The sequence below is a fragment of the Triticum urartu genome, chromosome 6A, assembly GCF_056163025.1.
Source record: "Triticum urartu cultivar PI428250 chromosome 6A, HENAU_Tu73, whole genome shotgun sequence".
NCBI lineage: Eukaryota > Viridiplantae > Streptophyta > Magnoliopsida > Poales > Poaceae > Triticum > Triticum urartu.
In genome coordinates, this window is record NC_141878.1 from 473,515,457 (window position 1) to 473,533,968 (window position 18,512).

The 18,512-nt window shown below is 47.0% G+C and overlaps 1 protein-coding gene across 1 annotated transcript; it reads right to left on the bottom strand.

The window, feature by feature from the left end:
- Window positions 1-6,991: 6,991 nt before the first annotated feature.
- On the bottom strand, window positions 6,992-9,732 carry LOC125514174 (pentatricopeptide repeat-containing protein At4g13650-like). The gene has a single exon (XM_048679448.2). The coding sequence runs from the start codon at window positions 9,662-9,664 to the stop codon at window positions 7,250-7,252; it is 2,415 nt and encodes an 804-aa protein (XP_048535405.1). The 5' UTR covers window positions 9,665-9,732; the 3' UTR covers window positions 6,992-7,249.
- Between the last annotated feature and the right edge of the window lie 8,780 nt (window positions 9,733-18,512).

An 18,512-nucleotide genomic window follows, 5' to 3' on the forward strand; every position in this document is an offset into this window, starting at 1 on the left:
AGTCTTCAGTCGAAGAACTTCATTTTTAGGGGTCAACTTTCTCTGTAAATATCAAACTCCTCATAGACTTATAGACCTGTGTACACTCACAAACGCATTAGTCCCTTAACCTATAAGTCTTCAATACACCAAAATCACTAAGGGGCACTAGATGCACTTACAAGAGAAGAACCAAATATTGTTCATAGATAATCTTGATCATAAACCCACAATTCATCGGATCTCGACAAACACACAGCAAAAAGAGTTACATCGAATAGATCTCCAAGAAGATCGAGGAGAACTTTGTATTGGGATCCAAAGAGAGAGAAGAAGTCATCTAGCTAATAACTATGGACCCGAAAGTCTAAGGTAAACTACTCACACATCATCGAAGAGGCTATGGTGTTGATGTAGAAGCCCTCCATGATCGATTCCCCCTCCGGCGGAGCTCCGGAAAAGGCCCCAAGATGGGATCTCTTGTGTACAGAAGGTTGCGGCAGTGGAAATAGGGTTTCGTGGTGCTCCTGGATGTTTTCGGGGTATATGGGTATATATAGGAGGAAGAAGTAGGTCGGTGGAGCTACGAGGGGCCCACGAGGGTGGGGGCGCGCCCAGGGGGCAGGCGCGCCTCCGTGCCTCGTGGCCTCCTCGTTGATTTCTTGACGTCTATTCCAAATCCCCTGGATCACGTTTGTTCCAAAAATAACTCTCCTGAAGGATTCATTCCGTTTGGATTCCGTTTGATATTCCTTTTCTGCGAAACTCGGAAATAGGCAAAAAAACAGCAATTTGCACTAGGCCTTGGGTTAGTAGGTTAGTCCCAAAAATAATATAAAAGTGTATAAATAAGCCCATTAACATCCAAAACAAATAATATAATAGCATGGAACAATCAAAAATTATAGATACGTTGGAGACGTATCACACCCGCTTCTGGGGCGGGCATGGCGTTGGCGGCAGGCAGGGGGCCACGAAGACGGGGCTCTCGCGAGGCCCTTGAAGGCCAACTGGGCGCAGTCCCCATTCGTCGAAGAGGGGCATCTGCTTCACGAACTCCACCTTGTTCGAGCAGCAGTACAGAAGACAGCCCTCCTCCGGCAGGTTGGCTGGCATCGGGTCGCCCGTCAGGAGCTCGAGCATCGTGCGCCGCGCCTCAGGAGGAAGAGCCAGAGCCTGAAGCCTCATGCGGTCCCCATAGTCGGAGAAGGTCCACATTTGCCGGGAGTGGCGCTGAAGCGGAGCGATGCGACACCTGATGAACTCCTTCACCACCATGGGCACCGTCACTCCGAGGTCCTTTAGCCTAGCAAGCCGGCGCTAGACATGGACGAGCCGCCGATCGGTGAGCTTCGCGTGCCCCCAACCAGAGGTCGGAGCAGCTAGAATCCGTGGGAGCAGCAGCAGGGGGATGCGCACACCAACGTCCACAAACACCCACCTCTTTCTAAAGCCTCCGACGACCGACGAGAGCTCGAAGTCGATCCCCGAGCCGGCCGTCGCCGCGACTGCCTGAAGGGATACACACCCTGAGCGATGGAGAGGATCTGTCAGGTGCAGCGAGAAGAAGTGGCGAAGCAAGACCACGGAAGGGGCAATGCCCACCATGGCTTCGCAGACGAAGGCAAAGACGACAAGGAGGATGATGGATTGGGGATCGAGATGCATCGCATTGATCTGGTAATGCGAGAGCACCGCATTGAAGAAATTGGAGAAGGGGGGAATCAGGCATGTCCAGAGGGCGTGAAGATGGATGGAGACCTTGGTGGCCGTCCTGTCAATTTTGGCGTGGGAAGCAGGCCAAGCCACCGTCGCCCCCCACTCATTGAAATCAGCGGCAAGCATCGGGCGCACCTTGCCCATCGCCTCTTGGTTGAGCACCACCGACCGCTCGATGGCGGGCTCGAAGACCGGCATCGCGGGGGCCGAGGTACGGGACTCCTTCTTCCCCTTCTTCTTACGGCTTGGTGCCATGGCGGCGGGGGAGTTGGTGTCAGATTGGACCGGGGAAGAAATCCGCTGCCTTCCGGAAGATGAGGGAGCTGCGGAGAGTGCTGCCTGTAAAGGAGGCGGAGCTATGAACACGACAGTGGTTGCCTAGCCAGGCGGAAATCGAGGCTACATGGGGAAGTGGAGGTGCCCACGTCCCGTCAGTCACCACACGTCAATTGAGGCAGCAGGCTATTGGGGCCCGCGGCTCTCCGCACTTGACCCTTGGCTTTGCTTCGAAGCCAAGTCCAAGCGCGCCTTGGGCCCGGGGGCTACTATCGGCATCCTGGGAACGGGGGTACCCAGACTTGCCTGCCTGCAGCCCAGGGCGTGGCTCATCCAGCGGCCTGGTATGGCCCATCTTCATCAACAACTACTCAAGACCCTCGCGAGGGGCCAAGCCTCGCGAGGCGGACGACACCAAGACCTCCTCTGGGGCGGCCTCGCTAGGCTGGCTCCCGAGGAGTGGAGATATCTATGCAAGGTGCACCTCGCGAGGTCCGCATGACATGAGCCATGACGACCAAGGCCAGGCGGGCGCCAGCGGGCGCAGGGTGCCAGTTTCCTCTTTGGTGCTAAAGGGGCAAGCGCAGGCGAGGAGTCCCGATGCATCAGGCAAAGGTTTCCATATCGGTGCAGCAAGACCAAGACCAGCAGGACGACAGGATGGAGGTCACCACGGAGCCCACGACGGCGTCACCACCAGAGCCTTTGGCAGGCGAAGACCATCTTTTGTCAGGATAACTTGTACTAGTTGTCTCCCTTCGAAATTGGCCGTTGTGGGATCCCTTCCTGCCTAAACATTTGGGAAGAGGACCAGGGCCTCTACAAATAGGACTAGCCACCATCATAGCAGGGCACGGATCATTCAGACCATCCTCACACACACAAGCTCACCGAGCTAAAGAACACCTCTCCTCAGGAGGTTGTTCATCCCTTGTACTAGTTCATCCTCAACCTACAAGGCAATCCACCACACCACACTGGAGTAGGGTATTACACCACAACAGTGGCCTGAACCAGTATAAACTCCCGTGTCTCTTGTTCCTTGCATTCGGTGAGCTAGGCCTAGAGATCGTCGTGAGAGTGAGCGAGAGAGAGAGAGAGAGAGATCTTCGTGCGCACCCCAGTGTTCGAACCTCAAGGGTTTGCCGGAACCCACGATCCGACACTCTTCGGGTGTTAATCACATGGTGATGTGAACTAGATTATTGACTCTAGTAAACCCTTTGGGTGTTGGTCACATAGCGATGTGAACTATGGGTGTCAAGTCACATGGTGATGTGAACTATTGGTGTTAAATCACATGGCGATGTGAACTAGATTATTGACTCTAGTGCAAGTGGGAGACTGGAGGAAATGTGCCCTAGAGGTAATAATAAAGTTGTTATTTATATTTCCTTATATCATGATAAATGTTTATTATTCATGCTAGAATTGTATTAACCGGAAACTTAGTACATGTGTGAATACATAGACAAACAGTATGTCCCTAGTGTGCCTCTACTAGACTATCTCGTTAATCAAAGATGGTTAGGTTTCCTGACCATAGACATGTGTTGTCATTTGATGAACGGGATCACATCATTAGAGAATGATGTGATGGATAAGATTCATCCGTTAGCTTAGCATAATGATCGTTTAGTTTTATTGCTATTGCTTTCTTCATAACTTATACATGTTCCTCTGACTATGAGATTATGCAACTCCTGAATACCGAGGAACACCTTGTGTGCTATCAAATGTCACAACGTAACTGGGTGATTATAAAGATGCTCTACAGGTGTCTATGATGGTGTTTGTTGAGTTGGCATCGATCGAGATTAGGATTTGTCACTCCGTGTATTGGGGAGGTATCTCTGGGCCCTCTCGGTAATGCTCATCACTATAAGCCTTGCAAGCAATGTGACTAATGCGTTAGTTACGGGATGATGCATTACGGAACGAGTAAAGAGACTTGTCGGTAACGAGATTGAACTAGGTATGATGATACCGATGATCGAATCTTGGGCAAGTAACATACCGATGACAAAGGGAATACGTATGTTGTTATGGGGTTTGACCGATAAAAATCTTCATAGAATATGTAGGAGCCAATATGAGCATCCAGGTTCCGCTATTGGTTATTGACCGGAGATGTGTCTCGGTCATGTCTACATAGTTCTCGAACCCGTAGGGTCCGCACGCTTAACGTTCGATGACGATTTGTATTATGAGTTGTGTGATTTGATGACCGAAGTTTGTTTGGAGTCCCGGATGAGATCACGGACATGACGAGGAGTCTCGAAATGGTTGAGAGGTAAAGATTCATATATTGGAAGGTTGCATTCGGACATCGGAATGGTTCCGAGTGGTTCGGGCATTTTTCCGGAGTACCGGGAGGTTACTGGAACCCCCTGGGAGAAGTATTGGGCCTATTGGGCCTTATTGAAGGAGAGGAGAAATGACACGTGAGAGGGGCGCCCACTTGCCCAAACCGAATTAGACTAGGGAGGGGGCGGCCCCCCTCTTTCCTTCTCCCTCTCTCTCCCTTCGCCTTTTCCCTCTTCGGTGGAAAGAAGGAGGGGGGATCCTACTTGGACTAGGAGTCCAAGTAGGACTCCCCCTTATGGTGCGCCCCCCTAGGTCGGCCACCTCCTCCTCCCCCTTTATATACGAAGGCGGGGGGCACCCCAAAGGCACAACAGACAATCTCTTAGCCGTGTGAGGTGCCCCCCTCCACAGTTTACCACCTCGGTCATGTCGTCGTAGTGCTTAGGCGAAGCCCTACGCCGGTAACTTCATCATCACCGTCGCCACACCATCATGCTGACGGAACTCTCCCTCGTCCTCAACAGGGTCAAGAGCTCGAGGGACGTCATCGAGCTGAACGTGTGCTGAACACGGAGGTGCCGTACGTTCGGTGCTAGGATCGGTTGGATCGCGAAGACATTCGATTACATCAACCGCGTTACTAAACGCTTCCGCTTTCGGTCTACGAGGGTACATGGACACACTCTCCCCTCTCGTTACTATGCATCACCTAGATAGATCTTGCATGATCGTAGGATTTTTTTTGAAATACTTCGTTCCTCAACAGAAGTCTACTCGCTAGTGCTGGTCTTTGGATATTCTGACGCTGGCTCGGACTTGTACATTTTGATGGAACAATTTTGCTATTTTTCTCCGCTTTGCAGTTGAAAAGTGAGAGGGGAGTTGGTGTATTGGCACATAAATCTCGATGCATCATGAACGATATGGATAGGTCATGTACCCGCTAGTTCTGGTACAAAATCTGCACTTTTTGTGTGAATGCTCACAAGACCTATGTGTACAAATCCTAAAAGATCCAGATCCAAATTCAGAATGCAAATTGAGAAACTAAAAAAGCAAATCCAAATTTGAATAGTGCCATTGTTGCTTTGGCACCGCTATTCATTTTGGATTTGTCTTTTATGTTTCTTGATGTGCCTTTTGAATTTAGATCTAATTTTTTTAGGGATTTTAAACACATGCCTTGTGCACCCTCATAAAAAATTAGAAAATGAAAAAAATGTTTAAATTTACTATTTGAAATTAGAGATCATGGGAGAACTTAAGGGATGGTATCACTTCGGGAAAGGACAGGTGATATCACCCAAGGCGATGGGCGCGTTGGATAGTAGAGAACATGATAGAAAGATGTGACTTATAAGAACATGAGGGATTCCTTATGATCAACATGGATGCTATAGGTTTGATGAGGACTTCCTTTTAGGTACATTTGTGTTGTCTCGTGCCCCTTCATCTCATGAGGTGCACAAGAAGCGGTTAGGGTTCCCTGCCTCCTGTCAGCACCGTCACCGGTCTGCTTTGTCTTCTGTGACCTTAGGCCATGGAGGCATAGTGGACCTTGGCCCTTGACGACGGGAGGGCTCATGCTCCGTTTTTAGGCGTCATGTTAGTTTGGCTAGGGTTTGTGTTCTGCTCAGGAAGACGAGATGGCGGTGGCTTCCTGAAAACGGAATAAAGTTCTCCCCACCTAACCCTCGTCCTGGTGATGCATCTAGCATCGTCAGAGGGCGTGTGGAGGCGTGTCTTCAGTGAACCTCGTCGTATTCGATCAGTTTTTGTCTTTGGCGGATCTGGTTGTATTTGGTCTTCATTTGTGTGCTTTCATGTGTCTACAGGTTGAATCTTTTTGATCTACGATTCTCTTGATCGACGACGATTATTGTTATGGTGTGCTGGTCCTATGACCTTAGCACGGCGACTTTCCGTCTGTTTACTACAATAAGGTTTGTCCGGCTCCAGTGAGGGAGGGGCGATGAAAGCGGCAAGCCTTCGGCTCGTTTCAATGCTTGTAGTCGTCGCTAGGTGGTCTACGGACCTAGATGCACTGTGTTCTTTGTACTGCCTCAACGGCTAATGAGTACATTGGAAGGTTTCCCTAGAAAAAAGAACTCCCTGCCAGGTGGTGTTGGGGTGGTGGCTCGCATAGCAGATTCAGAGACGGGTGCAGTGAAAATGTTCCTTTTGCAGTTGATGCCGCGACTACTGAAGCACTTGCCATTCGACGTGGAGTAGTTGGCAAACCAACTGGGATTCGATCACATCATCCTTCAATCCGACTGCCTCCACGCTGTTGAAACTCTTCAGGCGGGTGGCTTTTCCTCATCTCTATGGCTGCTCCTCTCTTCGACGACATTTGTATTCAAGCCCCCACCTTTAGTTCTGTCACATATAACTCTTGTAACAGGGGGGCTAATTATGTAGCTCATTGTCTAGCTAGAGAAGCTGATGCTGATCCTGCTCTTGTTGACGATGTAAGCACTATTTAAGGAGCAATAAAGCAAGCCATGATGGCATTCCTTTAGAAAAAGGCAATCTTACATTCTTGGTTTACTAAACAGACCCTGGTAAACCTCAAATGATTCGAACACGCCCTCCGTTTGATCACTGACAAAACCATTACAGGATAAAAATTTCTTTAACTTGCATAGCAGAAAAAGATTGTGATTGGTAACCGCGGTACCACTCAACCGCTATATTTTTACCAGAAACATGCAAAGAACGGCATACCTTTGAAATTGGGTATAACACAACAGAAATTATCTACATTTGTGGAAACTGCACAACATATTAGCTAGTATACAAATATACAGCAGTTTACAGTTCTAAATTCATAATGTTCACTTCATATGCCACTGTGCACTCCGCGCAACCTACAATCTGACAAGTTAAGGCATGCTTCCCTTTGGATAAACCAGGAGGGGCAAGTATACTCACTCTGTCACTCATTACACTGGTGCCGCCTGATTAACTAGTCAGTGATGGGGATGACATTTCCCAGTGAAGCATTTGCTCGACAATCACATGGAGCAAGGCTTGCGAGTTTGTCCATTGCAAGCTTCATGATTTTGGTGTTTCCATTTTGTTTGGCAGCAGAACAAAGTAAAATCCAGGCTGAAGCACTAGATTCCGAAGGGACCACACTATCAATGAAATGCTCTGCTTCCTTGAACATACCAGAATGACCCAAAACCTCAATCATATGCTTGTAATGACCTTCTGAAGGTTCTATTTTGTAGACCTCGGTCATGGACACAAAGAACTGGAAGGCTTCACTTACAAGGCCGATTTCTGCACAGGCCTTCAGCACAGATAAGAATGCAATCGAAGTTGGTATTTTCTCTCTTCTTAACATCTGCACAAACAAGTCAATGGCTGTCTCTGGACAGCCATTTTCTAGATGAGCTATGATTATTGAGGTCCAAGTAGATGCACTCTTGTCAGACATATATCTGAAGGCATCCAATGCATTTTTGAGACTGCCGCAATTGGAGTACATGTCAATAAGGTGATTGCTGATGCATGGTTCAGAAGCAAGGCCACGCTTTGTAAGGTAGGCATGTGCTTGAAGCCCTTCATGAAGGAGTTCCAATTTTCCACAAGAATTCAAGATGTGTAATGCAGTTGGATAATCAAGAACCCCACCAGAACGTTGGATAACACACAAAAGATTAAGTACTCCAACGTGATCACCACCTTGAGCAAAATCTTTAACCAGTGCTTCCCAAGAAATCTCACGGTTTGAGAGTGATAAGCAAAGCTTAAGGGCCTGCTTGAACTGCCCTTCTCTTAAGTAAAAGCTTATAAGACTTTTCACAACAGAAGCATTGGTTCCATAACCAGTTCTGATGGAGTTGCCCTGGATCTCCATGCCACCTACAACATCCCCAAGAGCCACACATGCTGTAAGTACAGAGGTATAAGTGAACTCGTTAGGTTGCACAAGCTCCAACTGCATCCTCCTGAACAAATGCATTGCTCTTTCAAATTGACCATTCAAACAGTTTCCTGAGATTACCGCAGTCCATGCGGCTGTCCCTGGATCCTTGGTTCTTGAAAAGAGAACATGTGATTCATCCACAGAACCGCATTTAGCATACATGTCGACCAGAGAACTAGTGACAAAGGGATCTGAATTCATGTTGAACTTCAAAACATAGGCGTGTAACATCCTTCCTGTTGCTAAATCTTGATCAAAAGCGCACAACCTCAAACTAGTGGCCACAATAAAGTGATCCAGCTTTCCCTGGACCAGCAAATAGTATCTTAGCATTCTCAAAGGTAGCATACATTGTCCCTTATGAAGAGTAGCCCAATTGACATACATATCCATCAGAGCACTCATAACATGCTTATCTGAGTCTAGGCCTGCTCTAATGAGGTAGCCATGTATTTCCCTTCCATAACCAAAAGCTCCTCTTCTGGTGACAACATGCAAAATGCTACCCAATGTAAACTCATCGCATTCCGAGCATTCAAACATCATAGCACGGAAGTGAGACAAAGCCTGATCATCACACATGTTATCTGCATAGCACTGGATGATGCTATTGGAAGAAACCAAATCCTTGTCATGCATATCATCAAACACCTTCTGCATCAGCTGTAGTTCCCTGGACTTCCCATAGAACTCAATCAGGCAGTTCTCCAAGAACCCGCTTTTAGAGAATCCTGACTTGATGATGCAGCAATGCAGCTGGTGTCCCAAACTTCGATTGGCCAAACTAGAAGCTGCCCTGAGTGCAACTGACAGAGTGAACGCGTCACAGCCAATACTGGCATGGATCATTTCCACGAACAACATTAGCGCCTCGGTATGGCAGCCATTCTCAGTGTAGCCGCTGAGCATGGAGGTCCAAGAGACCAAATCAGGTGCGGCAATGCCATCGAACACCTTCTCAGCGCAACCCAGCGACTGGCAGCTCGCGTACATGGTAAGGAGGCCGTTTGCCACAAAGAGGTCAGAATCTACGTAGCCCATCTTCGCAGCGGCGCAGTGGACCTGCCTTCCAAATCTGAGGTTCCCGACTGCCGCGCAGGCGCGCAGCACGACTGAGAAGACGAACCCGTCCGGCCTCAGTGACCGCTCCATCATGCGCAGGAGCAGGACCAGCGCCTCGGAGGCGGGGCCGTGGGTGGCATACCCGGACATGATAGCAGTCCAAGCGACGAGGGACCTGTCCCGCGGCGGCATTGCCTCGAACACCTGCCGCGCGGGCTGCATTCGGCCGGCGCGAGTATGGGCGCGAAGCAGCGAGTGCTGCGCTGTGGCGGAGGGGGCGGTGGAGGCATCCGGTATGTTTTCCACGGATTTGTATGGGGTGACTTTGGTGACGCCTCTGCAAATACAGGAAGAGCGCGGGAGCAAGGGAGGAGGGAGCGCCATTGGTGGCAGCTCCGTGAGCGGGGAGGGTTCGAATGGAGTGGCCAGGAAGGGGAGCAGGATAAGGGGGTTTTTTTTTCTTGAGGGATAGGGAGCAGGATAAGGTGGGCGTCGCTGGAATGGAATGTATGGCCAAACGGGCCGGCCCGGCACGGAACGACCCGACCCATTGTAATCGTGCCTAGCACGGCACGGCCCGTTGGAGCACGATTATTATACAGGCCGTGTCATGCTGGCCTGCGTGCTGCAACCTGTAGCCTAGGCACAGCCCAGTCGCTAATCAGGCCGGCCCGCTGACCATCATCTGCTGTTCGGCCTCTTGAGCGTTTTATGGGCCTATTTTGACGTAATGGGCTAGTATTATGCCATATAGAGATATATATAAAAAAGATAATCGGGCCATGCCGTGCGGCCCGCGTGCTCAGCCTAGCAGCTCAAGCATGACCTAGGGGCGTGCCGCGTGCTGGGTACGACCCGTTTAGCTCGTGTCGTGCTTGACCCATGGCGGGCCGTGCCGGCGTGCTCGCGGGTCGGTCTGGTTGGCCCGGCCCATTTGGCCAACTTGGGTATGAATCGCCCAGCATCTATGACTGGACGTAGCTAATCCATTCCCCTGTACGTCAGACGTATCTGGTCACGTTCATGGACAGTGATCGATCACCTTTTAGGGTGGTTTAAGTTACTAGACGGGGTCTTATCTGGCTAGAAGTGGAAGATGGAAACTCTGTGCAAAATTCATGAAACATTGAAAACCTACAGAAGTACCATCTTCGCAAGTTCTACACTGGCCTTAGGGCGCCAACAGGATCCGTTCCCGTTGGTTGGATCCGCTCCAGCCGGCAACAACTTATCTACAAAGCAAATGACTAGGCTCAAGCATCTTGCAATGTCATGTGAATTACCATGCTAAGTTGTAGTCATGATTATGATCTGCATTGGGTAGCTATGTTCATGATCTGCATCATGCTGCATGTTGTATGAATTATGCTCACAACTAACGGATGTGTTGTGGACACACAACACAACCAAAAGTTTTCCTGCATTTTTGTTTAAAACTTTGAGGCAGTGAAATACTACATCACAGACAGACCCCGGGAAGCAGAAGGCCAACCTTGCATATCCATCTGAGTATGAACCAAATAAACAGAGATAAGTATGGCATCTCGGTTTTACGATTTTGTTTGACCTGTTTTTTCAAACCTTTTCCTGTAAATTTCCCTTGTTCGTGAAGAAGCATTTCTTAGGACTTCTGATTGCAATAACGAACACATTGCTCAGATATCCGGGAAAGCTCATATAAGTTGTGATAGTTCTAAAGATGCACGTGTACTCTAGAAAAAGTGATTTCGGTGGTCGTGGTTTAGGCAGAGATCCTAATGCACTACGGTTGAGGCACTACAAAATGGACTACAGTCTGATCGAAACAAGGCATAGGTACAAGAACTAGAAATCATCCAAAAAATAAATGGCACTTTAGGGAATGCAAGTACTACTTGAAGAATAGTTGTTCATAATTTAAAGGGTGGACCGGTGCTTACATCTGGCCACACCGTTCCACCAGATTAACGGCACCCTTTGCCTATCTTCTTTTTCTGCCCCCCGTCACAGGAAACAGGGGGCGGCCTACTACTAGATAAAAAGAAAATAAAAAGAAAAGGATGACAACGAAGCCGAAGACGACGAAGCCGGAGCAGGAGGGGAACTCAGGCTTCCCCAAAGTCGTTCTCCTTCTCCTACTGAAACAACACCTCCGCGACGTCACCCACCACGCGCTCCGCCCTGTGCTGGTCGTCCATATCGAGCTCCTCTGGTATGACTTCCACCGGGAAGTGGGGAGAAATGTGGTGGACATTGGCAAGGACACGAAGTGCCACCGCCCGCGCCGCCCGATCCACCTCTGCCTCCTGCGCCTCCTTGCAAAACTCCCTGAACCGCGCCGCCAAACGTTGGGAGAAGAACACCAGATGGTTCAACTTCCCTTGATTGGAGGCACCATAGGGGACGAACCACTGAAGACCGAGGACGTCCATGTCTTCGTTCGGCCACAGGTACACGTTGCGTAGCGACGCCACGCTCCCATAGTCGTCAGCATGGAGATTGGCAAAGAGTTGCTCCGCCTCCCGGCGGTTGAGCCACTCCATCTCTAGCCGGCCACGCAGCTCTGCGGTCTCGCTCTCTAGACGGAGAGCAATGCTGCTGAGAACCCCCCGAAGTTCATGGATCTCGGCATCCCTGGCGGCGAGGATGGCGTACGTTTTCTCCCAGTCATAGCGGCTGACCTCATGCGCCATGGTGGAAGAAGAAAAGGGGGTCACAGCGACGGCAGGAAGGGGCTCATGGGCTGGAAGGCTTGGGGGCTTGAAGGATACGGGACGATGAAGGAGAGAGGAAGAAGAATGATGTGTGTGGGGGGGAGGGGCGAGCTCGATCCTCGTCCTTTTATAGGTTGGGGGCGAGCTCGATCCTCGTCCTTTTATAGGTTGGGGGCGAGCTCGATCCTCGTCCTTTTATAGGTTGGGGGCGAGCTCGATCCCTAGCCATGAAAGCTCAGCCCCTCCTCCATGGCACCCCACCACACCAAATTCACTGTCACCCTCCTCCCTGATGACCCACAACTATAGGGGATCAATCGTAGTCCTTTCGATAAGTAAGAGTGTCGAACCCAACGAGGAGCAGAAGGAAATGACAAGTGGTTTTCAGCAAGGTATTCTCTGCAAGAACTGAAATTATTAGTAATGAGTAGTTTGATAGCAAGATAATTTGTAACAAGCAAGTAACGGTAATGGCAAATAGTATGCATCAAGGTAGCCCAATCCTTTTTTGGCAAAGGACATGCCAAAACGGTCTCTTATGATAAGCAAAGCGTTCTTGAGGGTACACGGGGATTTCATTTAGTCACTTTCTGTAACATCCCAAATTCTAAATTTTGGAATGTTATATTAAATAGATAGATTTGATTGATTGTTTGATTGGTTGTGTGAAATTGAGTGAAATTCGAAACCTTTTTGAAAGTTAAATGAGAGGGAATAAAAGGACTTTCCCAAACTTTCATTTTTGCATTTATGCTCTCCGTGAATTCAAATACTTTTTCATCACGAAACCCTAGAGAGAAGATGACATGACTTCTTCCATTATTTAAATGACAAGGGGTGTTGAAAATATTTGAATTTCATTTGGAAAATATTTCCAATTCTGAAACTTTATGCAACTCAATGATTTTCACGAGAGGAGATAAAATGACTTCTTCAAATTATATGAAATATGAGTTGGAAGTTTCAAAGGATCAAATTCAAAGTCTTTTGGAATTATTTTTCAATTTGGGTTATTTGAGTTTTATTCAAATTATTTTTCTCCAAAAACAAAATACATGGAAAATAGGGTAACATGATTCCCTACAATAGAAAATTGGAGAGAAATAAAATTGAATTCATTTTGGTATTTTTTAAAATGATTTTTGTTGGATTCTATTAGACCAGTAGCACTCTTTGAATTATCTGATTTTGTGTGTATTTTATTTAATGCTAGAAAAATGTTCATGTCGTAGAAAATCTTTTTCTGAAAATTTTGATATATTATATGCCTATATAATATTTTTATTTATTTTGCTTTTATTATTTTATTTGTCTGGAAATGTTTTTAAAAAAAACCTCCGTCGCCGAACTGGCCCGGCCCAGCTAGTCGCCAGGCCACGGCCCAGCCCAGCACCCGAGCGCACGCGCCCCGCACCGCCTACGGCTCGCTCGCCCGCTCGCAGCCCCGATCGCACGCTGCCTCGTCAGCCACCGACAGGTGGGACCCACCTGTCGGGTCCGTCCTCGACCTCGCGCCAGGAGTCCGTCTTCCCCACGCGTCGCCGGCCGTCGCCGTCTCCGACTCGAACTCCGCCCCTACCTTGCCCCCTCACCCACGCATCGCCCTCGCCCCTCCTATATATAGCCAGGCCCCGGCCTCGTTTTGCCTCTAACCGGAAGGCCCGAGACCCTCCCCACGCTCCACGCGAACTCACCGGAGTTCACGAGATGCGACGAGCTCCGCCGCCAAGCCCCGCGCCGTTCCGACGCCGAAGACGAGTGCCGCCACCACCATCGGCTTCAGCCCTGCGCGCCGCTTCTCCCCGACTCCGCGGACACGCCGGAGGACCGCCGGAGCAGCCACCCCGACGACCCCGACGCCGCTGCCATCTTCTTCGTCGTCGCCGGTGACCTCCACCACCGCGGTACACCCCGAAGCCCCCTCGGCCGTCCGATTCATTTTAGATGGCCCCGATTAGATCCATTTGTTTCTTTTTGAACCGTTAACCTCTAATTCGCGAGCGTTCATTGGTTAGGCCTCAGTAGCGAACGTTTTTCACCTAATAGGTTTCTGTAGCGAACGTTCATTATTTAGTCTTTTTCTTTTTCTTTTAATTCCGGCCAGGGACCTATCAGTGATGATTTTCTTTACAGATTAGTCCCTGTTCTTCAAACGGTCATAACTTTTCGCTCGTTTGTCCAAATCCAACGAAACCAACGCCCACTTCTTCGTTATGATCCCCTCTATCCAGTAAAACAACTTAAACATGTTTTTGAAAATTTTAAAATTTTAATTAGACCATATTTGAATTCAAACTTCATTCGATCGTAACTTGAGTTTTATAACTTCGTTTTAGTTGATTCTTTTTGCTTTTCGAAGCTCTTGACCTAAACTTTCTGATAAGGCCAAATTCACATAATTTTGGTACTGTTAGAAATTGTTTTATATTGCAAGAGCTATTTGCTTGGTTTTGATGTTTTCTGAATCGACTTCTTCGATCTTTCTGGTCTTTTGAGTGATTGTTTATGTGTGGTTACTATTGCTTGATTACGATAGATTGACCGGAGTGTGACGAGTAGAGCTATCAAGATTTTTGAGTGCGAATCATCTTCATCAACATTGCAGGCAAGTTAACACTTTGATCATATCCCCTTTCATACCCAGTTTTATTGCATTAGATCAATCCTCAAACATTGCATGATTAGGATCTAATTAAATTGTGGGATGGGAAGTAGTTGAGGTAGTACCTATTACCTGCTTATTATCAAACCCTTGGGAGTTACTTTTACGTTATGCTTACATTGCCATGCTATGCTCGTAGACGTGGATTGGGTTTTTTGAGAGTATCCATGACAGTTGTGAGATTGTTAATTAATGGTTTACTTAAGGTGGCAACTTAAACACACATCTGGGTGGATTGAGGCACCTGGGTATTCCCGGATTGCCTGTCTAGGCACCGGGGTAGACCAGGATTGCTTGCTTTTTATGGACCGCCACCCAGGCCCAAAGGGATCATGAGATTATTCATACTAGAAACTTCCATGTGCAGCCACAAGCTATTATGGGCTCTAGCATAGTTGATTAAGTCGTGCGAACTCTTACAGGGTAGACTAGCAGATGTAGGGGAAAGTAGGTGTAACGGTCTATCCATCGTAAGGTGCTAGCGCTTCTGAAAGACTATGTCTCGGTCATCCGTCTTCTCAAACACCATGTAGTGCGAGAAACCAAACGGAGGCGATCGAGTCTTGTGGGGAAAAGTGCGCAAACCTCTGCAGAGTGTATAAACTAATCATGATTAGTCGTGTCCCCGGTTATGGACGTCTTGAGTATCTAGTACTTGGATTATCACGTGAATCTCATCATGTTACTTTAAATTAATTTTGTTGGGTTTAATGATGTTACTTAATTGGGATTGAGAATGCCCATTCTCAATGTTTAACAACCACCATGATAGTTAAATAAAATTTATTCCTTTGCAGTAGGGAAAAATTGGCTTTTCGCAAAAACCTTATAACCATAGAGCTTTTCCACCAGCCAAATATGCATGTAGTGATAGCCTTTATTCATCATTCTCTATGGTGTGAATTTGCCAGTACATTCAATGTACTGACCCTTTGTGGCTGCAACGTCTCATGTTGCAGGATTATCTTACGGCGAGTAAGTGATATGTTAGGGTTACGATTTCTACACTCAACTTTGCCGTTGGTGTTGATGGGAATCCACAACCTTGTTACTTCCGCTATTTTGGATTGAGGTAATAGTATTTACGTTACTTTTACATGTGATTTACGTCTGTTATAAATCCTCGAGTACTATGTGTGTCAGCATACCGATCCAGGGATGACACTTAAGCACAGAGACTTGATCCATTCGGGTCGGGTCGCTACACTTTCATCATGTTGGTTTGATTCATGTTCGCTACTTTGATAATTTGATATGTGGGTTGACCGGTGCTTAGGTGTTGTTCTTACTTGAACAAATCTCCTACTTATGATTAACCCCCTCGCAAGCATCCACAACTATGAGAAAAGTATTAAGATAAAATCTAACTATAGCATTAAACTTTTTGATCCAAATCAGTCCCTTACGAAGCAGCACATAAACTAGGGTTTAAGCTTATGTCACTCTCACAACCCATCATCTAATAACTACTTCACAATGCATTCCCTTAGGCCCTAATAAGGTGAAGTGCCATGTAGTCAACGTTAACATGACACCACTAAGGGAATCACAACATACATACCATCAAAATGTCGAACATATATCAAATTCACACGATTACTTGCAACAAGATTTCTCACGTGACCTCAAGAACAAAAGTAACTACTCACAAATGATAATCATGCTGAAGATCAGAGGGGTATTAAATAGCATTATTGATCTGAACATATAATCTTCCACCAAATAAACCATATAGTAATTAACTACAGATGTAATCAACACTTGAGTCACCCACAAGCACCAATCTAAGGTTCCGGTAGAATTATTGAACACGAGATGAACTAGGGTTTGAGAGGATATGGTGATGTTAAATATATTGATGGAGATTGCCCTCCCCAAGATGGGAGAGTTGTTGGTGATGATGATGACGATGATTTCCCCCTTTGGGAAGGAAGTTCCCCCGGCGGAATCACTCCACCGGAGGGTAAAAGTGCTCCTGCCCAAGTTTCGCCTCGAGACGGCGGCGCTTTGTCCTGAAAGTCCTCCCCTTATTTTTTTTCTAGGTCAAAATGACTTATATATATACCAGAAGAGGGGCACCGGAGGTGGGACGAGGAGGGCACAACCCACCAGGGCGCGCCTGGGGGCCCTGGCGCGCCCAGGTGGGTTGTGCCCACCTAGTGGGCCCCCTCTGGTAGTTCTTTGCTCCAATAATTCTTATATAATCCATAAAAAACTTCGTGAAGTTTCAGCTCATTTGGAGTTGTGCAGAATAGGTGGCCAGACGCAGCTTTTTCAGGTCCAGAATTCCAGCTGCCGGTATTCTCCCTCTTTGTGTGAACCTTGCACATTATGAAAGAAAAGGCATTAGAATTACTCCATAAAGCATTATTATGCATAAAAACATCATAAATAATAGTAGGAAAACATGATGCAAAATGGACGTATCAACTCCCCCAATCTTAGACCTCGCTTGTCCTCAAGCGAAAACCGAAATCGAAAAACATGTTCACATGCTTAGAGAGAGAGGTGCCGATAAAACAAAATGAGGACATATAAGCATCATGTATATTATTATAACAACAACAAACTTTATTATAAAATATTTATCATAAACTTCTATAATATAACTTCTCACGAACAAGTAACAATTCATCACAACATCGAAGTATAAAGCATAAACTCTATTGAAAACCAACAAACTATGTTCTCAGTCAACTTTGCAACTACAATTCATCATCTTTTCAGGAAGGGTAACGTATCGGAGTGCTACCTCTTGAGCATGCGTTGGTGTTCCCTTGAAGAGGAAAGGGTGATGCAGCAAAGTAGCGTAAGTATTTCCCTCAGTTTTTGAGAACCAAGATATCAATCCAGTAGGAGACTACACACAAGTCGCCTAGTACCTGCACAAACAATCAAGAACCTTGCAACCAAAGCGACAAAGGGGTTGTCAATCCCTTCACGGCCACTTGCAAAAGTGAGATCTGATAAAGATAATAAGATAAATATTTTTGGTATTTTTGTTGTATAGATTGGAAAATAAAGACTACAAAATAGTAAACAAGATGCGATAATAAAAGAGATGCAATATAATAAGAAAGAGACCCGGGGCCATAGGTTTCACTAGTGGCTTCTCTCATGATAGAAAATATTGCGATGGGTGAACAAATTACTGCCGAGCAATTGATAAAAAAGCGCATAGTTATGAGAATATCTAGGCATGACGTCCGTGTCAAGTAGACCGAAACGATTCTGCATCTACTACTATTACTCCACACATCAACCGCTATCCAGCATGCATCTAGAGTATTAAGTTCATAAGAATAGAGTAACGCATTAGGCAAGATGACATGATGTAGAGGGATAAAATCAAGCAATATGGTATAAACCCCATCTTTTTATCCTCGATGGCAACAATACAATACGTGCCTTGCTGCCCCTACTGTCACTGGGAAAGGACACCGGAAGATTGAACCCAAAGCTAAGCACTTCTCCCATTGCAAGAAAGATCAATCTAGTAGGCTAAACTAAACCGATAACTCGAAGAGACTTGCAAAGATATCAAATCATGCATATAAGAATTCAGAGAAGAATCAAATATTTTTCATAGACAATCTTGATCATAAACCTATAATTCATCGGATCTCGGCAAACACACCGCAAAAAGGTATTACATCGAATAGATCTCCAAGAACATCGAGGAGAACTTTGTATTGAGAACCAAAGAGAGCGAAGAAGTCATCTAGCTAATAAATATGGACCCGAACGTCTGTGGTAAACTACTCACACATCATCGAAGAGGCTATGGTGTTGATGTAGAAGCCCTCCGTGATCGAATCCCCCTCCGCGGATCGCCGGAAAAGGCCCAGATGGGATCTCACGGGCACAGAAGGTTGCG

Excerpts from the sequence above, each read along its gene's own strand:
- LOC125514174 (XM_048679448.2), bottom strand. The coding sequence starts at position 9,664 with ATGGCGCTCCCTCCTCCCTTGCTCCCGCGCTCTTCCTGTATTTGCAGA.